Source organism: Podarcis vaucheri, assembly GCF_965113315.1.
Source record: "Podarcis vaucheri genome assembly, chromosome: 6".
Lineage (NCBI taxonomy): Eukaryota > Metazoa > Chordata > Lepidosauria > Squamata > Lacertidae > Podarcis > Podarcis vaucheri.
In genome coordinates, this window is record NC_138764.1 from 87,048,732 (window position 1) to 87,075,292 (window position 26,561).

Sequence of the window (26,561 nt, forward strand, 5' to 3'; positions counted from 1 at the left end):
GTGGACCACCCGTAGGACAGGACAATGCTCTTCATGTTCCTGAAGTGTGCTTAGGTGATGTTTCTATGAAAAAAAGGCACTGAGAAATCTACCATAATCATAAACACGGCTATTTTCTTTTTTTGCTAAAGGAAAGAAGAAGAAGCAAGCTAGCAGCTGAGAGAATTGTTGCCCCTCAGCTAAGTGCAAGGTCTGCACTTGTTCTTTTCAACCCATTTGCTGTCCATCATGGGGCAGGCAAACAAAGATTGAGGCAGGTACAAGGTGGAAGGCCCACCAACTGCAGAAACGACGGGAGGAATTCACTGTCACACTCATCTAATGATTCCATCTGCATAACCATTTTGGTTTGTCAGATGGCATGATTTCCCTCTCCTCCCCCAGCACACAGTTCTATGCACCAGTTCTGGGGGTTCTGCTGACCCACCTGAGCCAATTTTGGGGGGAGGAGAGAGGGAAAACCACTGTTGCGCAAATGGAAGTCCTTGAGCAGAGTGTCTGCTCATGGGACTTGTTAGGCGAATTCTGCCCTGTAATATGTTTGTTTATTTGCATGGTGCATAGCTCATGGGCAAAGATTTAAAAAAAGGAAAGTGCTGATGATCAAACACCGAGTGAATACTTTCTGCCAATAAAGTTTATTGGGTCAAGAGGACCATTTAACTATGGTTAGTTTAGGAGCTATTGCTCTGGAATTTTTTTTTCTCACCATCCCAGCAAATGGTCTGTCTCCAAAGTAGATACCTACACTCCACTTTCTCTCATCTTGTATGCTCATTATTGTTTGCTGGATTCTCTTTTTCTCTCTCATGCATCTCTGTATCTTTTAGAAAAAAAGATTTAACGAGAAAACAAGTTCTGCTTGATATTTGTGTGCTGGGCAGTACCATTTCCTGGGCACCCAGCACCCCTGGGCAGCTCCTGGGCTTCCAGCTCTGCCTGTTGCTTGCCCTGACCCTCCTTTAATATTTTTTTGGCCCAGCATTTTAAGCGAAGACCCGGCAGTTAGTCTAGATACCATACTTATTTTCCACCATGCCTCAGTGCAGTGTGCTGAAGGCATTGTGGGAAATCAAAATGGCGGCTGGGCAACAGCCACCTGGTGCTGCTCTGATTGCTGCCACTAGGGAAGGCCAGCAGAGCCCAATGACAGAGGAGGGAGCTCACCTGAGCATGCTTTGTCCCAGGCCCCTTCAAACCTGAAGCTGCCTATTTCAGGCAGCCGGTGTTTTGAATGTTTGTGTTTTCACAGAGTGAAATTTAAAAGATTTCATTCTCTCTTCAGCAGTCTGAATTGGGACAGCCCTTCAAGAGACATATCAAATGCGACTCCTGCTTGTTTGTTTTACTGTAGGGCCACAGCAACTGGTTTACCACACAGAGTGTTTGCTCATTCTACCTCCTCTTGGCAAGCTCAGCTAGTGAAGGGGCCAGCTATGCATCTAACAAACAAGCAAATTGTACAGAGGCGTTATTTCAATACTTTATGGATTTCTGCATTGTGGTCCCCCTAAAAACACACAAAACCCACTACTTTTCCCTTTTGTGATGAGTGCAGACCCTTCCCCAATTCTTTTGGATTTTTGCTTTCTTTCCAAATGCTTTTCAAAAGTTCAGAGTAGATTTCCCAGTGCTCATACATCTATACTTAGTTTGTACAAAGCAGTTCATTGTCAGGCATCATTTAATTTAAATTAGTCATAGGACACAATCCTAGGTTCTCCGGCGCAAGCTGCACTGAAATGAACAGAAGAGTACAGGACCATTGCCATGGTTTTGTGTAGAAGCCATTGCACAGCAGTGCGGTTTGCCCCAGAGAGCCATGTTGGTTTGTTTTTTTGCGGGGCAAAAAATGTGAGCTAGAATAACACTTTCACAAACAGAAGAAAGAAATGTTTTTGAGCATAGTGTATGCCCATCTTTAATTATTCTCTTTCTATAAGAAATCTATAGGACTTTGGCGGTTCACACTCAAAGGATAGATACTTTATGATACTTTTGAACAAAGCTGTCAAAAGTGACCCGGTAACATGCTACTTAAGAAGTTTGCGCTAGATGAATGATAGTTTTGTGTCACACTATGTCCACGCAAGGCAATAACAGGGCCTTTGGTTACAAGGAGAGTTGCACCAGTTGATATTCCAGGTTTGTTTTTTAAATGCTGCAATTCTTGTGACTGTCATCTAGGAACTCAAATGTCTCGTTTCCAATAGCGATTTGTTAAATACTTTTTCTCTATATGGCTATAGTCAAACGCATTTGCTTTCGGATATGAAAAATACAATTCCTCTGAAAACTTTTTACATGAAAGAATCAGCTCTAAAATATGCAATGTGGAAATCACCATTGTATACTTTTTATATATCAAAAAGTAATTTTTCCCTGAATTTGTTTTTATTTAAAACATTTGTGCTGATAATGGACATGACAGACTTTTAACACAAACAATTTAGGGGTTTGACTTGCAGATGACCTAATTCACTTGCCTTTGCTTAAGCACATAAGCAGTCTAGGTCTTGCCTCCCTGTCAATCCCAGTGTTGAAACTATTTAACACCCCCTCACTTAAAATACATGGGAGTTTTCTGTAGCAATTGGTTTTCATCCCTAAAATAATCTTTCCCAGAGTCTAGCCCTAAACATGAAGGAAGCTTCCCGAGTTCAATGGAACTCACTTAATCGTCAGTTTAATTAAGAATGGATCACTGCAATAATATGCTTAAAGCTCATTTGCTGTATCATTAGTTCCTAATAATTATTTGATTGTTACAACTTAACTCTTCTAAGTACATTGTATGAATTACTGCGGTGCTCACCCTTAATGCAAGTTTTGAATGAACAAAGACGGACTTCTAACTTGGGGTAGGGGGTGTTCTTTTCAAATATGCTATTCTGTTGAGACTTTTGAATGTAGAGGTGCATTTTTGGCTGCTGATTGTGCGACTTCTTGCACGGAAAGGAGCTCATCCGACTTTTACTGGCCTAAACTGTACACAATTTGAGCTTATCCATATCTTGATCTGTCTTATGCGCATGTGAGTGAATAGGACAATAGCATAACCGTAAGGCCTCTCTGGAAATATTGGGAAATTATTCAGTAATCCCTACAGTACTGGATTACTGAATAATTCAGCCAGTGTGCAACATCTCCATACCTACATATAATATTGTGCCAGCCAGAGGTCTAACTTAACAAAGCGATAATGACAACCCCAATGCGCTTATTGCTTTTGTCCATCCACGCTGTGTGCATTAGAGGCAGGAGTACAGTACAGCTTGAATGGACAAGAATGACAGTCATGACCAACCAACGACTATATGACATTGGAAACGTATCTTTTTGACGAAACACGTATATCCAGATAGTGGGGTAGTCTTTTTCAGGGGCGCAGTATATTACTGACAGCTTTTCATTTCAGAAAAATTGAGCCTTGAGGCCTGTAGCATGCAGGTGGTTTATGCACCACTGTAGGTGCAATGCACTTCACTGATAAAATACCCATGTCTAAAAAGGTTACTGTGGAGTAACCTAAAAGGTTAAATGGAGGCTTAATATTGTAAATGGGCCAGTCAGATACTGCACACAGGTCACTGACAACAGGTTGTTTTTTTTAATGTTTTGGGTTTCGCCTGGGGAAGGTTAAATCCAGATGATACGGGGGCAGGAGAGAATACTTTTGATGCCAGCAATGTAATGTGGATGCTGCGAAAAATCTGCATGCATGAGGAGCACCCATCCCATAATAAACACCCAGATGGAAGCAACCTTAATTTGATGTATTGGCCAAAAAACTGCACTATTCCCAGGTTTTTAAACCTCAGTCCTTGAATATGGCCAGTGAAAATATTGCATATAGCCCATATGCAATATTTTGGTATCTTCCTAGAAAACTGAACAAAACCCATATTATTATTGTAGGAAGAAAATAAGAACATGACATTTCTCTATACTACTTTTACCAAATTGCTCCGAAGTTTAGTTCATGTCTATTTCACATGTGTTTTTTTGGGGGAAGGCAGTAACCTAAAGTTTCTTCTCCTACTGCCCACCTCTTAGACTACACTTTGAGTCCACATCAGAGTACTGTGTACCCTGAAAGAGAAGTCAAACTTTCAATGACACATATACTACAGCAACAATGGACACAACATTAAGTGTTATCATCACAGTTATCGCAGTTCGTTACCAGGTGGGTAACAAATCACAGATGTGACGAGGCACAAATCAAGATAGTGCTTGTTTTAAAGTGCTAGGTTGTTTGTTTGTTTTTTATTTAAAAAAATACATTCTCTCTGCTTCTCTACGCCACCTTTGTCAAACGCAATAATAAAATCAACATAAAGTGCTTTTGATATCAGCAAACCTAAATGATACAAGATTTAATATACCAGCCTACCTTATAAATCCAAGCTGGTATTTATGGTTTTCTTTAAAACGGCCAGTTTAAAAACAAAATATTTGAAACTTGATTCTCTTCTCATTTACACCACACCTGTGAAACTCCAGTGGGAGCCTCTTATGATTCACAACCAGTCCAAATGAGAGGAGGATCCGGCTAATTGCTTAGGATTGTTGTTACTATTTTTGCATATTTATGTTTTTAAAACTTGCATATCTTTTCATTCTGCGCTATTTAAGTGCAAAATGTGGCAGAAAGATTCTTCTGGCATGGATAACAGATTAGGTGTAAGCCATGAAAGGATGTGCAAATAATTCAGGGAGCCAACATTTAATGCCTTTTCATACTATTAACTTTAGCCCCTTTTGTGCTGGAGATGATCATAATGCCAGTATGGACTCCCAGCTTAATTCTTTGGTCAGAATCTCCAGGGGTTGCACTGTCCTTTCATTTACATTATGGCTGTGGTTTTGGGTAGTAGCCTTCCCCCAACACACAAAAGGGTCAGCTACATCTTGGTTGCTCCCTTCTAAGAATACCAACCAAACCCTCTCACCCATAAGAGCAGAACAATGCTTCCTTCACACATCCATTCCCATTGTCTTTTCATTTGAAAACTGCCTTTCTAAAAACTGCTTTCCTGATCTCTGTTTTGGTGTTACTATGAGCAGTAATAAGTGCTATTCTTAGCTATAATTTTGAAGGGGTGTTTTGGATTTAGATACAAGTGGTGCAACTCACCCTGCTGTTACTTTTTTTATAAAGAAAACTTCAGGTCTCAATGAATCTTGAAGTATTAAGCACACACAGAGAATTTAAACAGTTTATTTCTCAATTCACTGAATCCGCAATTTATCCAGCCCATTCTGTTACCTTTAGACCTCGTATCCCTCAGAGAAGAAGGCATAGCTGGGGATGTTTGAAACAGTTGCCCTCATGCAAAAAGTGTTGCATCACTGATTATTCTTACCACACCTAACCATTTCTTCCAGTATTTGACTCTGGCCACCTTGGTCTCCTTTAAAGGGGTACTGCAGTGTCGGGTGCTGATACTGCCACATATAAGAGAGCCATCAAAGAAGGGGGGGGAAGTGAATGGAATATTTGGTCACACTAACTTCAATGAAGGAAGTTGAAAGGAGATCAAATTATGACCAAGATGCACAATCTTTGTTTCAGTTGATGGCTGTGGGCAGTAACTTTGTAGTGGATCCAGAGAAGGACTTATTCCTGAGCCCACCTTGAGGGCATCCTCTTGCTTTTAAAAAACAGGTGGCTTGTTTCAGTCAAAAGTTCATGCCATGCAGAAGCTCTTCTTCGTGTGTTGAGTGTAAAGGCATTCCTTTTCAGCTTTCACCAAAAGTTCTGGGTTACATGTCAGATCTTTTGATCATGTGTGTTACCATGTCCTCCTCCACCCGGTAATATGTGAACCTCGGGTGAAATGTGGTTCTCTAGTTTGATAGTTTCCTGATTACCACGGGTTCTTCCAGTGATACTTTCCATGGAATAAAGGCAATTTTGCCCAATTAGCTTGGGTGAGGAGGGTAAAGCAGCAGTCTCTAAGTGGTTCTTCTCTGTTCTATAAACACTATCCCTTTGCCTTAAATAGCCACCATGTGTAATGCTGTATTTGGGAGCTGGATTTCCTGGTGGGGCTTTGGGAGGGCTTGAGTCATACAGCAACTGACCTTCATCATCAGTGTCGGCGTCGATATATTTATGTATCCCAGCATCGTGGAAGTTGAAAACTATTGCTGCCTGCTTCTCGGGGGATTTTGTGGGTGTTCGAGTACTTGCAGTAGTATAGATAGAGGTTTCTGGACTCATTAAAGACCGATCAGAGTGGCCAGAACTATCTGTAGCTACTCCTGTTGCTCCTTTGCTCTTGAGGGGATCTGGGTATATTCTCAGGACGTTTGATGCTGTTGGTCCTATGGCATCCTCTTCCATAAAGTTAACCTTCAGGGATCTTAATTTTAGAGGATTGGTGACTTTTATGGTACTTTTGGGGCTCTCTATGAAAAATGTAGAGCAACGACTGCTTTCTAGATTTGGTTTTATCTCCATGAATTTGGACCCGCTTCCCTCTGGCCTATATGGATCCTGAAGTGGATTTATCCCACCTTTGTTAGGCAGCGTAGTTAATGGGCTATGGGAATATCTCCCGGAGTCGGGAAATTCTGTAGCACAGCTTATATAACTGTCAATACTTGACATGCTCCTCATGTCAATTATTCCATCTGCCCGAGTGGTCAGCAAAGGGACCATAGGGCCAGGAATAGCTTCCATTTCTAATTCTTCCTTTTGCTTGTTGGGTTGACCTGACTCCTTCATGTTGAGGTTGGGTTGGGACTGAGCTTTCGCCATTTTGCTGTACATGTCTTCCAGCTGTTGAACATTCAGATGCTGAGGACTGGAAGATGAGCGAGCCTTTTCTGGCGACCCTTGTTCCTTTGTCTCTAAAGATTTGTTGGAGCTAGTTTCGGAGAGAGATCTCTTGGCCCATTTCCACTTGCTTGGGGATAAGTGATTGTCCTGAATTTTATCCTTTTTGCCTGCATTTTCTCCCTTTTTTTCAACGACTATGTCCATCAGTTCTATACTACGGGCAAAAGCATCCTTCATATTCATGGACACAATGCTCCCATTTCTTTTTGCTCTTTCAAGAGCTTCTCTGCGCTTGATGGCTTTTTCCTGCCTCTTCTGCTCTTTGTAGAACTCAGAGAAGTTATTTACAATGATTGGTATAGGGAGGGCAATGACTAAGACACCAGCAATGCAACACAAGCCACCGACGATCTTACCTAAGAGTGTTTTAGGGTAGATGTCTCCATAGCCAACTGTTGTCATAGTTATGGTTGCCCACCAGAAGGATGCTGGGATGCTCTTGAATTTTGTATCTTCCTCATCTTTTTCTGCAAAGAACACCAAGCTCGAAAATATCATAATCCCCATGGCCAGAAACAAAATGAGCAAGCCAAGCTCATTGTAGCTTCTCCTCAGCGTAAATCCCAGGGATTGCAAACCGGTGGAGTGCCGAGCTAGCTTGAGGATTCGGAGTATCCTCATGATACGGAATATCTGAACGACCCTCCGCACGTTCTGGAACTGAAGTACACTTTTGTTTGACTCTGTGAGGAAGATGGTGACGTAGTATGGCAAGATGGCTAACAAGTCGATAGCATTCAGTGGCCCTTTGAAAAACTTCCATTTCTTAGGAGAGGAGAGGAACCGTAAGAGGTATTCCATTGTAAACCATGCAATGCACACAGCCTCGACATGGGCTAACTGGTGGTTATCGGTGGAATTTCCATATTCATCTGTGCCTTGGAGCTCAGGAAGAGTGTTGAGTGACAAGGCAATTGTAGAGAGGACGATGAACATGATGGAAATGATTGCCAAAATCTGCAAAGAAAACAGAAAGTGGTTAGGGCCACTGAAATGGGTAATGATTTAGCATCGTTAAAATCATTTCATTTCCTGCTCTCGCTTTTGCACATCAAATGCTGAAATGGATGGGCACGGCTTGCCTAGGTCCATAGGCCTCAATAGGGCTGCTCTGGGTGGAACTTAGTTGGATACAAACCATCGTTTTTGTTTTGGATACCTGCTTTATATCATTGCATAATGGTCTTTGTATTACATATTTTATACGCAGATCCCAGGCACTACCCTGGTAGCCTTCATGTTCAAGGATGGGATATAAATTTATTTTTTTTAAAATGAAACAAAAGGCAGTAAACATGTGAAACGACCTGCCAAGATTATTGCTATTAAGGGAAATAAGAAGTGGAATTTCATGTGTTCTTGTTAAAACACTTAGGTGTTACAAATGACCTCCCCATCTATAGTTATGGAATTAAGAAACGTTCTTAGGTTCCTCTACTTCCCAAGCAGATAATCTGCTCACAGTGAAGGGCAATAGTACCTTGATTTCTTTTGTTGATAAAGCACTTTCATATTTATGCTAAAAATCTTTTCTGAGTAATTCAGTAGTAGAATAAAATAGATATTTATATGTAATGACCAGACTTCCTGTAATTGCTCTCAAATCTGGGTCCCCTTGGGACCAGTCAAATTTTGATACTTCAGCAGATGTTGGGATTATATACCATATCCATACTCGACATTTCAGCTACCAAGGGTGTGTTTTCTACATTCCATTTAAGATTAGTTCTTTCCTTGTTAACTTGGTTCATCCTCATCTGTATCTCAAACATTATGATTGTTATACCCTTCCTAATCTGATTAATACACCTGGTAAAGAAGCCCGAGGCCTTCGAAAGATTAGGAATCATGGTAAATTGCCAGGCACCCATTAATGATGAGCAAATCTGTCAATTTCTGTTTCCTCCAACCTTAAATTCAGTTCTTCACATTTCTTCATCAGCTTGCTTTAAAAACAAGAAACACAATTGCCCCTAAAATACACATTTTTGCACAGCAAATTTTCCTATACATAATGCATTTTTGTATGCTATTTGTCAGGGACCGGGCAGAGGAGGAATGGTGGAGACTGCCTCCCTATCCTGAGCCTTCCAGGGAGGAGGAAGATGAAGACAGTATAGATTTACAACTGTGGTTTGCAGGAGGTTATAGTTCAGAGGCAGATGAGGGGAAAAACTGGGAAATCATGGGACAGCCAGAACAACACCCAGATGACACGTTGTCATTCCAGACCCTCCATCTCCCAGAATCCGGAGAGCCTTAAAAGTAGGAGAGCAAAGAGCTCAAAGACAGAGGGCACATAGCAGCACCCATAGAGGAGACGATGAGAATGATGAATGAGAAAGCGGGAGAGGTGTGGGGTTGAGATTCACTCGGGACAACGCCATTATCCAAGAGGCTGGGTTCTATTGCCTGTCTGTGTAAAGAATGAAATAAAAAAGGATGATAAGAAACTTTTCCTTGTCCTTATACTTTTCTGGGCAACCAGCTGGGAGGCATTGACAGCATCCTGACATTATCACCAATATATGCACTTTTACACAGAGTTTACCCTAGTATATGTATTTTTTTTTCTACACATGACTCAGAATCATAGAGTTGTAGAGCCATCAAGTCCAACTCCCTGTGCTAGGGTGGAGAACTGCACTGTAAAAGTTGGAGAAGTATGAATTTTGAAGGATGACTGTGTTTTGGTTCACATATTGCCTCGGAAAGTGTGAATTAGGTAGATTTGCCTTTAAATATGAACTCAATTGGATTTCTTCCCCATCCCTAGCTCTGTACACTTTCTGAATGCTTATCGTCTTCCGCGCTGAATGTAAACACAGCAGCGGTCACGATGCATCAGCCTCTGTGCACATCCACCTGCTTGGACAAAAATCAAAATAGAACAAGCTGAAATAGAGCCCTTGATCTTACAGTAGAAGCTGCCATTTCCAGTCACAGTCACACACAAAAGCAAATGGTAGATCTAGGTGCTAAAATGTTGCACTTGTCAGGAGTTCACATCACATATGGGAATATACAGCAATACTTTGTCTGGAAGCATTGGTCCACCTGACCAATATAAGAATTATCCATGCATTGGTAATATTCTCTTTGCAATATTAAGTTAGATGATGATGATGATGATTGATTTACCCATCCTTCACCCTAAGGTCCCAGGGTAGGCTACCGCATTAAAACACAGTATAATAAATAATTCAAAAGATCTTACAACCATAAAAATAAAGTGGTTCCTAATAGCATATACCTCAAGTGTCAAAAGCCAGGTTAAAGACATTTTCAGCATTCTCCACTTCCTGGACCTACCCAAGCAATCACCTATAGCTTGATCCAAGAAAACAAGGCGGTCAGCAGCCAAGGGTGGTCAGATGCACTTCTTAAAGCAGGATGCCCACCTCCTCAGCCCACCATAATCTAAAGTAGCCTTTCTCAACCATTGGTCCTTTGATGTTGTTGGACTACAACTTCCATTGCTCCTAGCTAGAAGGACCAGTGGTTCGGGATCATGGGAGTTGTAGTCCAGGGGTCAGCAAACTTTTTCAGCAGGGGGTCGGTCCACTGTCACTCAGACCTTGTGGAGGGCTGGACTATATTTTGAGGGGGGAAATTGAAGATATTCCTATGCCCCACAAATAACCCAGAAATGCATTTTAAATAAAAGGACACGTTCTACTCATGTAAAAACATGCTGATTCCCGGACCATCCACGGGCTGGATTTTGAATGTGATTGGGCTGGATCCGGCCCCCAAGCCTTAGTTTGCCTACCCATTTTGTAGTCCATCAATATCTGGGTACCCACGTTTGAGAAAGGCTGATCTAAACTGATCTTGTACAGATGGAACAGACAGTATTCAGGGGGCCTCTGCTGGACTGGCTTGAACTCTGGTGCTCAGCGAAGAACAACGTAACTAATTCAAAAAGTAAAAGGTCCTGGAGCTGGCTACTCTTTCCTTTGGGCACCATTTGCAAAGAGGAGCCAATGGTGCCAAAGGCATAAGTCAAACCTGTTTTTAAAAAATTATACGTGAACGTTTGCTTTGCAGCAAAACAACTGTTGCACCCCTGGGCTTGATGATGGATTCTCTGGGCAGTGCGTACACTGTACCAAGAAAACAAAATATTTACCAAGAAAAGCCAGATTTTACAACCTATATACTTTTAGTAAGCTTGACATTTTTTGTTTCATTTCTTCTGCTTCCTCTAGTTAAGGTTTTGAAGGAAGAACCACAAACTTGGAGCTCATAATCTTGCTCTGTAATCCTCCTGGCTCCTGAGGTTTCACTAGGTTCACAAGGTTAAACCCTGGCAACTTTCTCTTTTTCTTAAAATGAAGGCTGAGATTGCTAGAGAGCAGAATTGCACACCAACTGCCACTTTGATTTTTGGTACTTTTGCAGTTTCTTGAGTGCCTACTAGTCAATACCTGGCAATTCAAAAGTGGAGGCCATTTTGACATCAGGACAGGTGTGTCAACTCTGCCTGCTAGCCCAGGATATTTTGCTGTCAGAGGAGAGGATGTAGTACAACTCATGCAACATGTTGGCGACTAATATACACACAATAATTACCAAAATGATTATACATTCTTTATCAATCTTCTGAGAAAAATACAAAACCTTATGCAAAGCCACAGAGACTTGCGAACTACCCAACTAAGATGAACTTATAATGTCTGATTTCAATAGATTTTTCAAGCGCTTAACTCAGTCTTTTGTTTTCTTTATCTTTTTAGGTAAGTTCATGAAGATACCAACAAAAGGTAAGTTCAGTGTTGTTCACAATACCGAGAGATGCTAGTAAAGTTGTAGATGGATGTTAATGAAGTTGTAGACAGGGTGCTGGCGTTTTGCGCCTGTTTCGCCTTGGCAGTCCAAGTAATCATAGAATCATAGAATCATAGAATCATAGAGTTGGAAGAGACCACAAGGGCCATCGAGTCCAACCCCCTGCCAAGCAGGAAACACCATCAGAGCACTCCTGACATATGGTTGTCAAGCCTCTGCTTAAAGACCTCCAAAGTGGGAGACTCCACCACACTCCTTGGCAGCAAATTCCACTGTCGAACAGCTCTTACTGTCAGGAAGTTCTTCCTAATGTTTAGGTGGAATCTTCTTTCTTGTAGTTTGGATCCATTGCTCCGTGTCCGCTTCTCTGGAGCAGCAGAAAACAACCTTTCTCCCTCCTCTATGTGACATCCTTTTATATATTTGAACATGGCTATCATATCACCCCTTAACCTCCTCTTCTCCAGGCTAAACATGCCCAGCTCCCTTAGCCGTTCCTCATAAGGCATAAGAGGCCGCTGTTCACCCCCGATGGGACCCTTTCATGGGGGCTTGCAGGCAGCACACTCGCAAGGTAGTTTTCCGGGCTTCTTCAGTGGTCTAATCTCAAAGCCTTGATACGTATATTGATATTCAGTTTCATAGAGACTACTATTACTTGGCTTAAGCTTGAGACTGATTTGCTTAGCTACCCCCACCAGTCCAGAAGGTAAATGTATTGGCAGTTGAACTTTACTTCAACACCAGTGATGGGCAGTGGTGGCTGGCAAAAATGCCAGCTCCCCCCCCCCCCATTCTCAGTAAACAGTAGTGACATGGTTTTGGGAAGACAAGTGAGCAACACTGCCCTGACTGGTGACAGGGCAGGATTCTCCACTGCACCCAAGGGCAGGAGGCTAGCTTAAGGAAGTATTGAACACACACATCTGTCCTCCAGCACTTCATTGTATCTGCTGCCTGAGGCAGCTGCCTAAGGTTAGGGCCGGCCTTGACAGGTTCAGAATCACTGGCATGGTGATTGACCCATATCCGTGCTTGTGTTGCCACACTATGCTCATTGGATGTGTTATGTGATGCTCAGAACTTATTCCCGTTATGTTCTGACTGGTAGAAGAAGGCTGCTGTGATTCACCTTCTCAAATGCAGCGCTAATACTGTAGTTCCACCTCAGATACTTCGCTGGGCCACTGCCAAAAGGTGTTGGCCCTTAATGATATTGCTGTCTTGGAACACAAGGCTCTGTATACACAGGCAGGATTCCAGGAACACAAAATGACAGCTGCTTCCAGGAGAGCTTTTCCCACCAGTGCAAATCTACAAGTCCCTGATTGAATTTTTGTGACTCCTAATGAATTATCAGTGCTAAGTAACTTCAGGACAAATTGGTGGTGTTTTTTGTTTTTTTTTTAAAGTACCAGGTGCATCAAACACACGCTTTCAGAATGATGATTATTGATTGCACAAAGCAAGAGAGATTTACAGTCTAATTGCACATGTGGTTTTACCATGCTTGAGCACAAATCTGCAGCAAACAGTGGAGTAGAAATGGCTGTGAAGTGTTCAATGTAAGATTATCTTTCAATGAGATAAGAGCAGCGACCCTACCATTAAGGTGCTGTTTAATGGCTCATCTCAGGTAGAAGACTTTGGGGAAGGGTACTGTCGAAAGGCAGCAAATGGACTTTATGAAATCTGCCTCTACCAAATTCCAATTCAGATTTAGAGGTTCAAATGTATCAAGTGGAACTCAAATTGTCAGAATCCCCGGTTAAGAGGATCATTCCTGAAATTCTGCAAGTAGAACAGTTTCTGAAGTAAGGTAGGATGTCATCCCCTTTGCTGACCCACCCCACTTATTTTCCGGTGGACATGACTGAGTCCTTTCCAACCATCCCACTTCTTCTGGTCATCCATTTTGGGTACTAAGTAAAAACACAGCAAGAATAAATTAAAAACAGAACTTTCTACTCCAAAGGCTTTTTGTAAAAAAGAAGTAAATATACTGGCACTATGGGAAATAGCCCAATACAGTGGTACCTCTGGTTACGAATTTAATTTGTTCCGGAGGTCCGTTCTTAACCTGAAACCGTTCTTAACCACTTTAGCTAATGGGGCCTCCTGCTGTCACCGGGCCACCGGCTCTCATCCTGAGGTAAAGTTCTTAACCTGAGGTATTACTACTGAGTTAGTGGAGTTTGTAACCCAAAGTGTTTGTAACCCAAGGTGTTTGTAACCCGAGGTATTTCAAACCCGAGGTACCACTGTAGTGTAAAAGCATAATGTTGCAGAAATATTAATGTGTAATATTTTTTTAAATGGTGATTTGTGACATTTAATTGGGTATTTCTCCATATGTGTCTTTCCTCTTGTCTCTCTTACTTCAGGTGCATACACACACACAAACACACTCAAAACAACAACAACAACACACACACACACACACACTTATTACGCAAAATGGATCTCCCCCACCTTCTCCTCTGCCTGTTTGCCCCCTGTAAATCTGCTTCGGAGGGTTGGGACAGAGTTCAGGTTTGTGTGGGTTTGCATGTGGAGAGAAAAAGGTGAAGAAACTCCACTGTACAGCTAAAACTCCTTGTGCTAGCAGAACCATTTAGCTGGATACCACCCTACCAACCCCGTCAGAGTTCAATCCAAGCAGAACCAAAGAGATGACAGAGTCTTGGAACCATTACAGAGAGGATCTGAAGGAAGTCACTCACTGCTACAAAGAAGGCTGTTGGTGTGCCATTTAGATTCTCTGCCACAGCTACCCAAATGGCTTGTACCTTCACTCGTAAAAGGCCACTCTAACCCACAAAGCTCAGGGCATTTGGATGCAAAGCACCAACATTGCCTTGAGCATCTCTTGAGCTATTCTGGAAATGAGTGTGAACATGATAAATCTGAAAAATGAAAGTGGAAGAGACTCATTTTAATACTAAGTGGATGTTCTGTCTAATGTGCATTTCGCTTTCATAATACAGAATTGGAAGAGATGCTACAGGCAATTTTGACTTTGTAAATAAAGTCCATCAGCACTGCTAACACAACATTTACATTAGCCTACAAACATAGCTATACTGAATAGTTTGTGGTGCGCTGATAACCTGAAAAGAAGCAGGAGCGCAGGGGGCGGGGGGCGGGGGGCAGGGAGCATTTGCCTTCTAGTTTACAAAAGCTTCCCTGGCAGGTTATCATTAGGTAGAGTGAGGCACCTGCCATAGGTGGCAGATGTCAGGGGACAGCAGTGGCAATGCTGAATTAGATTTAGCTCTCATTCTAGTTAGCTTCCATACATGGAGTGGGCAAGAGGCACCATTTTGTGCTTTGCTGCAGGTGCATAGCTGTCAACTTTTCCTTTTTCTTGCGAGGAATCCTATTTGGAATAAGGGAATTTCCCTTAAAAAAAGGGAAACATTGACAGCTATGTGCAGGTGGCAACATGACTTGGGGCAGAGCTAAACCTGGCCAGGAAACGTGCCGTTTCAAACACAATATTCATAAAACAAATATGGTGTCATGCAAGAGAATCAACACACAGAATAGACGGTGCTTAACCCTCCCCTCCCACCCACTGATTCTTACCAGAGCCTCCCCCAGGTAATTCTAGATAATTCCCACCCACTCCCGCTATAGGTGCTGAAACTGGGCTTGGGAAATGGTTAAGCATGCCAGAGGCCATTTATTGATGGGCAGCATCAAGGCCCTTGCTTTGCTTCTTTAAAATGACTTCCTATAGAGCACTGGTGGAGGACGTCTGTCCTGTGGACCCTCCCCATTTTGTCAGGGATTACTGATGCTTGCAGAAAGCCTTGTGTGGTGTTTTGAAGTCTTGGCAATAAGCTGATTTTCTACCAGTTCTACCTTCTGCCCACTCACGCCCGTGCAGTTCCCATTGTCTTAAAATCCAGCCCTTGGGGTATTTTGCACGCTTCAAAACAAGATGAAATTTTGAAGAGGCAGTCAAAAGCTACTGAAAAATGGGAGGCGGATTTTGGAAATAACAAAAGCAAAAGAAAAGAAAAGAAAAGAAAAGGAGCAAAGTTAAAACACCTGTTTTGGCTCAGCTCTATAAATCCTTGTGTGCCTGACTTCCAAATCTCCAGAGGAGATAAAGCAAGGTTTTAAAGGCCATGCACCATCCAGCAGCTGTGAAGACAACTCATGTCAAGTCGCTCTATGCTTTTATCATCTTTACAGCAAAATGTGATGCTTCCGAGGGCTTGCTAGACCCAGCAGCTCCTCCCCGCCCCACTTGCAAAACATTGAGTACAAAATGTTGTCTTTAGTGAATTTTGGATGGTTTAGTTCAATCAGCAATGTGCCATGAGAGCATGAAATCAGCTAAAAGTAATTAAGGAAAAACTATTAGCTTGATTGCTTAAGATGCCTTCTTTTCCTGAATATGCAAGGAAATAATTGATACTTTTCTTTTTCCCCAAAAGAGAGAAGGGGTGGGAGGGAGACGCATAGCTAACACAATTATGCATTTTTCCTCCTTAATAAAAAGTGAGTGGAGAACAGCAGCATGTATTTTTGCATCTAGCTGGGAAAAATACATTTGTTGATGTGATACTGACCTGCTATTTTTTTAGAAAATAGCAACCGTATGCTGATGATATGCGTGATGCAACCCCCCCCTTCCCAACCAAAATTAGAAAAAAATAAACCTGCCTACAGATTGTTTTTCTTGAGAAACTTCAGCTGAAGCATCAAATATGCTTATAATATAGGAATACAGGAGATCATGTCTGTTTACTAATTGCCAATTGTGGATGCACAACGATTTGCATGCAGAAGGCCTCCCAGTTAAAAGGGTTTCAGGTAGCAGAGTTGGAGAAGGAAAATATTTCTGTCTTAGATCCTGGAGATCTATTGCCAGTCAGAGCAAGAAGGACTGTAGGAGGCTGTCTTATATTCGGTCAGATGATTGGTCCACCTAGCCCAGTATTCTTTTCTCTGACTGGCCCTGACTGGTCTCTGGAGTCTCAGTTAAAGGTCCTTCTTAGCACCTGTCAATCTAGGGATGGAAGGAGCTGTCAGTTTCAGTTCTCGCAGTTTCTCATTTTTCCAATTCAAGTTCAAGTTCATAGGTTTGTTGTTTTAGCCAAAGGCCATGGCAAACTTGTAGCAATAGTATTAATAAAATAACCTGCAGCATATATTCATAAAATAAGCCAACATCCATGATGAAAGAGAGGGGAAGATACCAGACCCCAAGCAGGTCCTAACTGGAGTTGGGTGGGATCCTGTTCAAACATATATTTCTAGACGAAATTATACAGACAACAAGATCTGATGCAATGAGTTCACACACAGGCACTCACTTTGAGAAAGACGTTATGAGCACTAAATGCAATGCTTTGAAATCTTCCAATGAGACAGTAGGGTTGGCAGGAGCTATGCAGACCAATGAGCAGGCGAAGGAGGAGGAACAAGGGCTATCAATTCATAACATAAAGGAAGTGTCTGAGAAAAAGAGACCAGGAATCTCCAACGACACTAATTGTCCCACTTGAGGGCTGGTTTAAAATCCCATAGAAAACCTTCTTATGCATTGAAAGTACAAACGGAGGGCTACAATGATTCATGCTGCTCCTACTGGCCACATCCAGGGGCGGACTTTGGTAACCTTTCATTATAGGGCACCCTGTGCGAGGCCAACATTTGGTACCCCCAAATGGATCTTCTCAATTATGGAGCTTCTCAATTTTGCACCCCCTCGGCTTGGTTATCCCAGTGTGAGGGATAACCACTCACACTGCCGTAAATCTGGCGCTGCTACATTTGCCCCTGGAATGGGCAGTTCATGTGCAACAGCCTTACCCACATGCAGGGGGAATCTGAATTGGCTGAGGATTCCCACCCTCCGCCCTTGTGCAGATGAGCCTTACCCTGTACCTCCAAGTATGCCTACAGGGCTGCTTCATACAAAAGATGTGGCTGTTGGGTGGGTGTATTGCTGGATGATAGTTTTTCTCATGTCCTCATTCTTCCAGTCTTAAATTCTGTTCTCCACAGTTTCACATCAGTTCGTGAGTCTCAGCCCCAAAATTCAGCATGAACATTCACCAGCGTTTTTGCTATGAGTTTCTCCAGAGCAGATGGATTATTATTTTTTTGCAAAGCATTTTTTCCTAATAGAATGCATTTTTGTATGTTACTTTTGCTAACAGGTTGCATTTATATGCACACATTACCCCAGGACATGCATTGTTGCACACATTGTGGCGAAAATTAGGAGAAGTGTGAATTCTGAAGGATGCATAGAATCAAAGAATCATAGAATCATAGAGTTGGAAGAGACCACAAGGGCCATCGAGTCCAACCCCCCGCCAAGCAGGAAACACCATCAGAGCACTCCTGACATATGGTTGTCAAGCCTCTGCTTAAAGACCTCCAAAGTAGGAGACTCCACCACACTCCTTGGCAGCAAATTCCACTGTCGAACAGCTCTTACTGTCAGGAAGTTCTTCCTAATGTTTAGGTGGAATCTTCTTTCTTGTAGTTTGGATCCATTGCTCCGTGTCCGCTTCTCTGGAGCAGCAGAAAACAACCTTTCTCCCTCCTCTATGTGACATCCTTTTATATATTTGAACATGGCTATCATATCACCCCTTAACCTCCTCTTCTCCAGGCTAAACTTGCCCAGCTCCCTTAGCCGTTCCTCATAAGGCATCGTTTCCAGGCCTTTGACCATTTTGGTTGCCCTCCTCTGGACACGTTCCAGTTTGTCAGTGTCCTTCTTGAATTGTGGTGCCCAGAACTGGACACAGTACTCCAAGTGAGGTCTGACCAGAGCAGAATACAGTGGCACTATTACTTCCCTTGATCTAGATGCTATACAGTACTCCTATACTTGGTGTTGTTCTTTTTTGTTCAAGGATTGCTTCAGAAAGTGAGAATTAGGCAAGTTCGCCTTTATATGTGAACTGAATCAAAACTCAGCACAGCACCGAATGCATGCTTTCAGTATGCCAGGGGGTTTGTGCAATCTAGCCTAGTGTAAAGCTTGGAAGGCTGTCAGGACTGAAGCATACATAGCTGACAGTGGCGAACCTTGGAGTCAAAATTAAGGAACACAGCAGAGCCAAAAAGTCCTTCTTCCTCAGGCAAAGCCATAGTCCCAGCAGCAAACTTTTAACAGCTCTTCCTGGTTGGGTGGGCGGGGCAAGCCCAGATCAAAAAAGCTTCCCTATCGGCAAGATGTCCCAAGCTGCAGTTCTGATATCTCACCACATGAGGCAACCACGCACATCTTTCTAGAGACCTGCCATAGCCTGAGAAATGTGGCTGTAGAAGAGCGATAGCTTTTCAGGGTTGCACTGTTTACAAACCTAACACAATGCTGGCAACTAACATCTGTTTTGCATGAAAGAGGAGCGCAGGGCAGGGGGAAAGATCAGCTGGATTTTGAAAATGCAGCACGGCCAATTAGTACAAGCAGTCCTCTATTGCCCAGCATTGTTGCATTTTAGGTGGGATTTATATGGTAGTGGAAGGCAGTTTTTGGCATGCTGAAAGATTTATTTGCTCTGGAATATTCATGAGCTGTATGGATGGATGAGCAGCTCTGCAAGATGGGTAGGCAAAGCAATGAAAATTGTCAGAGGCGGGGGATGGAATGCTGAAATTATGGAAGTGGCAGCAGGTGGGACAAATTCCACAATTCTTTACATGTCTTAGGGTGCAATCCTAACTCTCTCCCAACCTTCAGCAGCAGGGCTTTTGGAACAGCAGAGTCCTCAGTGCATCCACAGCCCTGCTACTCACAGCGGACAAAGGGGGGGGGGCAGGACGATTGGTTGCAGTGCCATTCTGCAATGGCTTGGGTGCCATTGGTCCCCAAGTGGCTCAGCTAAACCCTCTCCCCATGCCCGCAGCATCCCAAGGCTGAGTTGCAGATGGAATCCACTCTGCAGTGCAGTGGGGCCTTTGATGTACTGTAGTCTTTCAGCTATAGAATGTCCCCATGTATAGGATGACCCCTATTTTTGGGGACTCCGATTTAAGAAAATGGGAGTGGGGGATGGAACAGAGTTGTTGAGCTTTGTTTTGCAGAGGATTGCCCAGGGTTGTTAAGCTGTTTTGGGGGGAGATTGCCAAAAATCGCTCACTCACACACATCACTAAATCTGCCTCCCTTCTGTCCCATCGCCGGCAAAGTTGTTGAGCTTTTTTTTGGAGGGGATTGCCCACAGGTTTTGAGCTTTTTTGGGAGGGGGGAATTCCCAGAGTTGTTGAGCTTTCTTAAGGGTGGAACCGCCGAAAATCGCTTCACCTGACAATTAATCAGCCACATTATTGCCACAGAGGCAGTCCTTCACACAGTCACCAATCGCTCACCCTGTCGCTGCAGAAAATCTCCTGCTCACAGCTGCAACCAATTGCCCACCCCCCTGCACTACCCATGCATAAGATGAGGGCAAATTCTAAAGCTAATTTTTAAAGAAAAAAATCCCAGTCTTATACATGGAAAAACACTGTATACGCACAGGAACCAGAGTGGCTGGTACGGTACAAAGGTGAGGCAGTACTGCCCTCATGACAGCAGCGCCACTGTTGTGTACCTGGATGGTGCAATGGCAGAGCAGGGTGGAGGAGAGAAAATGCACCCACTAGGGGTGTCATCTAAGGGGTGTCAGGGGACTGAGGGCCCCCAGAAATGTTCAAGGAGGGGGCCAAGCCCCCTCAACATGCCGTAACCATGTGCATGGAAGGCGTGCTGGCAATTTGCAACAGGCACATGGGGGGGGAAGTGTCTTTGCCCTGGCATGTCCCTTTGGTGATCGCCAAATGTCAGGGACTGGGCAGAGGAGGAGGAGTTGTGGACCCTTCCAGGGAGGGGACCTTTGTTCCAGGGAGGAAGAAGAGGAAGACAGTAAAGTGGTACCTCGGGTTAAGAACTTAATTCGTTCTGGAGGTCCGTTCTTAACCTGAAACTGTTCTTAACCTGAGGTATCACTTTAGCTAATGGGGCCTTCCGCTGCTGCCGCACGATTTCTGTTCTCATCCTGAGGTAAAGTTCTTAACCCGAGGTACTATTTCTAGGTTAGCGGAGTCTGCAACCTGAAGCGTCTGTAACCTGAAGTGTCGGTAGCCCGAGGTAGCACTGCATAGACAGGGGTTTGCGGGAGATCACAGCTCAGAGGCAGATGAGGGGAAAAGTTGGGAGATAATGGGAGAGGAGGAGCAGGCAGAGTGGGAGCAGCAGCTGGATGACACGTTGTCACTAGAAAGCATTCCAGACCCACCATCTCCCAGAACCCGACAAACCTTAAAAGTACGTGAGCAAAGAGCTCAAAGACAGGGGGCACTTAGCTGCACCCATAAAGGAGATGACGACGACGAATGAGGAAGTGGGAGAGAAGGGGGATGGAGATTGATTCAGGACAACGCCATCGTCCAAGAGACTGGGTTCTATAGCCTCTTTTTGTAAAGTCTGAAATAAAAAAGGATGGTAAGAAACTTCTCGTCTTTATCCTTTCCTGGGCAACCAGCTGGGAGCTGCTGATAGCACCCTGACACTGTGTTTTAAAGGAACACACAAAAGCACTCAACACCTCTGGCATCCACTGATAGTATCTTTCTTGGATTTCCGAGGTGGCACTTTGCCAACAAGAAGAGTGGTAGGTAACACTGGTTAGGTAACTAGCAGTAACCCAACTGGCCGTGAATTCCAATCGTCACTTCTTATAGCAATGAAATCAACAGGCCCCTCTGCTCCCTCACAGCAGCAAATGAACAGCATTATCAAGGCTAAGAGGTTTGGCAGTTGAGAGATGGAAAGGTAATGCCAACGCTTCTGCTTCCCCACACCAAGGGACAATCTAAATTCCTGCATCAATCAGTTAGGACAGCTCTGCAGTGCTTAGAAGAAAAGGGGGGAAGTAATGGCACACATTCACCTTTTGATTCAATCGTATGGTCTGAGTCAGCATTTCTCACCACTTCAAAGGCTGCTGGTGCCTTAGCTCTCGCACTGATGAGGCCCATCCAGCAATTTAGTTTGGCAGAAATTCATTCACTCTCCACTGATGCATTAAAAAAAATAGTAATAATTACAAGCAGGAACCTGGTGCAGTTTGGAATGCTCCTGTTCCAGCCAGTCTGCCATGTCTTTCCCTTGGTACTCCATTCCATTCTCTTTGCATCTGGACTTCCCCTCCCTCCCCAAAACAGCTGGAATTCCCTGACCACTGAGCATGCTCTGTCCTGATTAGGCTGCTTGACTCCCTCCTCCCTGCTTTGTGTTTCCCTGATAACTATTTTTTGTACCGTAGGTTCCCTGAGCCTATTGATATACCTCCCTCCTGTTGTGTTGCTAGTATTGATTAGGCTATGCAGTGGCGTAGTGTGGGTTGTCAGCACCCGGGGCAAGGCAAGTAATTTGCACCCCCTAACCTGTGGATTTGCGCCCCCTAACCCTAACCCCCAGATGTTGCGCCCGGTGCGGCCGGCCCCCCCTGCACCCCCACGCTACGCCACTGAGGCTATGTAAAGATTTATTTATTTCCCACCTTTCTCTACCTGCCTGCAAACTGCTCTAGTTATCTCTCGCTTGGACTACTGCAATGCGCTCTATGTGGGTGAAGGTGACCCGGAAACTACAACTAATCCAGAATGCGGCAGCTAGACTGGTGACTGGGAGCGGCCGCCGAGACCATATAACACTGGTCTTGAAAGACCTACACTGGCCCCCAGTACATTTCCGAGCACAATTCAAAGTTTTGGTGCTGACCTTTAAAGCCCTAAATGGCCTCGGTCCAGTATACCTGAAGGAGTGTCTCCACCTCCATCGTTCTGCCCGGACACTGAGGTCCAGCGCCGAGGGCCTTCTGGTGGTTCCCTCGCTATGAGGAGCCAAGTTACAGGGAACCTGGCAGAGGGCCTTCTCGGTAGTGGCACCCGCCCTGTGGAACAGCCTCCCACTAGATGTCAAAGAGAATAATAACTACCAAACTTTTAGAAGACATCTGAAGGCAGCTCTGTTTAGGGAAGCTTTTAATATTTAATAGGTCATTGTATTTTTGTGTTTTGTTGGAAGCCGCCCAGAGTGGCTGGGGAAACCCAGCCAGATGGGCGGGGTAAAAATAAATAATAATAATAGTAATAATATCATATCATATCATATCATATCATATCATATCATATCATATCATATCATAATAATTCTTCCCCAGTGCATGACCCATTAAAACAGATACAGATACACAACCAAAAACAGCTACATAAGTAACCCTATTCAAATTGATAACATTTAAAAGGACTTGTGAGATCTTGCTGTGCGAAGTGGGGTTTGCACGTGTGGAAATGAGCCGAACTGAAACTTCTGTTCACAGCGGTGTATAAATATTCACGTTTTCAGTCTGGCGTCTTTGGCCTTTGATATATCTCCCTGCCTCTTGATGAATTTTCATGCACGGTAATTTTCAGGTGCATTATCATCTCTGAATTGGGGCCTCTGCTCTTGCGGATTGGCAATTCATTAGCAGAGCTACCCTCATGCTGCATTCTGGGTTTGTATAGAAGATCAAGAATATCTGTCAGGCATATATATTGGCTGATTTCTGCAACTCCTTATCAACCCAGAAAGCCTTGAAGCACATTTTTACTGCCAGATTCTCCTGTTTCCCAGCTGAATGGAGATAGCAGTGCAATAATAAGAGAGAGAGAGAGAAATAGTGAGATGGATAAGCTGCTTTGCTTTGTAAAACAAGTGGCTTTCTCCACATCACAACTGCCAGTGCAGCTTACTGGCTATTTGGAATCATACATAGCCCTAAAAAAATAAAAATAAAAATGTATCTCATACTGCATGTCAATGAATCCAAAGCTGAGGAGCCTGGAGCCTAGTTAGGAAGTATAAAGACAATACAGTGGTATCTCAGGTTAAGTACTTAATTCATTCTAGAGGTCCGTTCTTAACCTGAAACTGTTCTTCACCTGAAGCACCACTTTAGCTAATGGGGCCTCCTCCTGCTGCCACGCCACTGGAGCACGATTTCTGTTCTCATCCTGAAGCAAAGTACTTAACCCGAGGTAATATTTCTGGGTTAGCACAGTCTGTAACCTGAAGCGTATGTAACCTGAGGTACCACTGTACCTAAAGCAGAGGTGGGCAAACTCTGTCCAGGCTGTTCATTTTTGCAAAAACAACAACAAGAAGAAAATCTCTGTATATACACAACCCCAAAAGATGCCAGATTTGCATAACATTTGCATATGCTAATTTAGAGACATAGATGCAAACTGAGAAACAATTACTATTGTTGCTACTGGCCATCCATGTTGGCTATGCTCTGTCTCCACAGCTGGAGGTAGTGAGGCTTCAGAATACCAGTTGCTGGAAACCACAGGAGGTTTTTGTGCTCAGATCCTGCTTGCAGTTTTCCCACAGGAATCTTGGATGCTGGACTAGATCACCTATTGGCCTGATCTAGCAGGCTCTTCTTATCTCCTTATGTTATGTCCTTTTGTAAAAGGTAAAGGTAAAGGGACCCCTGATCATTAGGTCCAGTTGTGGCCGACTCTGGGTTGCAGCACTCACCTCGCTTTATTGGCCCAGGGAGCCTGCGTACAGCTTCTGGGTCATGTGGCCAGCATGACTAAGCTGCTTCTGGCGAACCAGAGCAGTGCACGGAAACACCATTTACCTTCCTGCCAGAGTGGTACCTATTTATCTACTTGCATTTTGATGTGCTTTCAAACTGCTAGGTTGGCAGGAGCTGCTACAGAGCAATGGGAGCCCACCCCATCGCAGGGATTTGAACCACCGACCTTCTGATCAGCAAGCCCAAAGCTCTGTGGTTTAACCCACAGCGCCACCTGCATCCCCAATGTCCTTTTGTACTATAGTTTAAATAGACTGCAATACCTTTCACCACAGTAGGGGAGACAGTGACCAGGTGGAGCTGCCTGTCTGCTCAACCTGCTGCCCAGGTGCTGTTGATGGGCAACTGCAAAGCCTTGCTCTCCTTGCTGATGGTTCTTTATCTTTAAAGTGGACTTAGACCAGACAGTACTTCAAATAGAGGACATCTTCAAATAAAGGGCCACCTATTGTCTCTATAAAGTTCACCACATGGCCAACTGTGCAAGGGGGTCGAGGGAGTGTGTGTGTGTGTGTGTGTGTGTGTGTCAGAAAGGGAAGGAGTGAGAAGAGTGGTGGTCTCATCCACCATTGGGATGCTGCCTTGGAAACAGATGATCCCTGAGGGAATGTATATCTCAACGGAAAGGAGTTTCCAATCCCACTGCAAATATAAAGTAGGAATTCCATGAAAGAAAAGGAAAGCATTGTCCAATGAATTCTCTGCTCGATTATTTCCTCACTCTTTGACTTCCCCAGTGCTAATCTGCCACAAATCCAAGCCTCATTATCACCTCCTTCGCTGGCCAAAGCAAGGAAAGTCCACCTTAGGCTCCCAGCTGAAGATATCTTTGCTCCTGCTCTGAAAAAGGCCTTGGAGCTGCACTCTGCTGCATTCCTCTTACGCTACACCACTGCCCATGTGAAGTTAACATAAATTTATCACGAGAGAAGGGCAGCCCAATATGTCGCCCCAAAGTGTGGTACGCATTGCAAACAAGGAAAGCCACCGCGAAAATGCCAAATATCACAAGGAGAGCATTAAGTTTAGACCTGGCTTGAGTCTGTCCACATTTGGCCCATTGGGTGATGCAGCTACCATACAGAAAACTGGACAGTTTTGCATGACGCTAGAAAGCCACATCTGGGCACATATATGCCTGATGTACAACCAAGCCAATTTGGCATATGGCAGCCATGGCAAGGATGTGCATATTCAGGTGGACCGAGGGCATGATTCACCTGGAGTCTGCTATTCAATCTTTGCTTGTAACAAAGAACTCAGCTTTGCTTTTACATCTTGAGTCCATGGCAGTCCTGATTGAAAGAGCCAGTCTGGAAGGATAAGAATGAAAGCATTCCATCCACTTCAGCAGTTAGAACAAGCTTGTACAAGGTCATGCAAAAGCCACTCATGTGAGTTCAGCCACTGGATTATGCACTGTGTACAGTCAGATTGAATTGTTTCTAATTAACATTGTCAGATGCTTCAGAACTGCTCTTCAGTTCACACAAACCCTTCACTCGGCTTTCCTTTCCAGCAAAGTCTGCGGCTGGTTTATATCCCCTCTGTAGGGGATCTGTTGGTCAACATGTGGATACACTGAGATCCACAGATAAAGACCAAAAGTAAAGATCAAAAGTCTTCAGTTAGACAGGCATGTCTGTGCTTGCTTAAACCAAAAAGGTAAATTTGCATATTTACAGCTAAGTCCGTAAAGATAATAGGATATTTAACTACACAGCAAAGTTCATTTTTTTCCTGCATGGGAAGAGAAAGCAGCAATTAACAAAACAAACTGGCAGATATACTGTACTTGCCATCAGTGCCACCACAAAAACTGGATGTTAAGTGACAATTCTTCAGCACCCAAACATCTCCACTAACTGCTAAAGAGCATTCTATTGTTGGAGCAGAAAATGCCCAAGGGGTCCATCTATGGCAGCCACTGATGCATTGGCAGAAAAGAGGGCAAGAAAAGGGGACTTAGATTTGCATAGGCTAATTTATATGTATAGATGCAGTTTCAGAAATAATTACTGCTGTTTAAATAGTCTGTAGAACAGATATCACCAAGCTCAAAGTGACTTTGAATTAACCTTGAAGAAAAGGTTTTTTACTATGGCGTTGCAATTCCTGAGTTAGCTTGGATCTAGAACAATAATAATGTCCACATATGCTTTGCGCAACATTTGCATGTGATAACATATGTATAGATACACATTTAGATAAAACAATGTGCACAGAAAGAAATAGACATCATCATTGTGGGGAAGGCAGGGGGTAGACGACCTGTATTCCTGCTCAGTCCTATGCACAGGTGC

General features: G+C 43.7%; 1 protein-coding gene across 1 annotated transcript in view; it reads right to left on the reverse strand.

The window, feature by feature from the left end:
* Positions 1-1,893: 1,893 nt before the first annotated feature.
* Positions 1,894-26,561, reverse strand: part of KCNB1 (potassium voltage-gated channel subfamily B member 1) — a 195,293-nt gene continuing 170,625 nt past the window's right edge. The window contains exon 3 of the mRNA XM_082225952.1: positions 1,894-7,807. Coding sequence (XP_082082078.1) covers positions 5,777-7,807 — 2,031 coding nt within the window. The 3' untranslated portion in view covers positions 1,894-5,776. The remainder of the gene's footprint in view (positions 7,808-26,561) is intronic.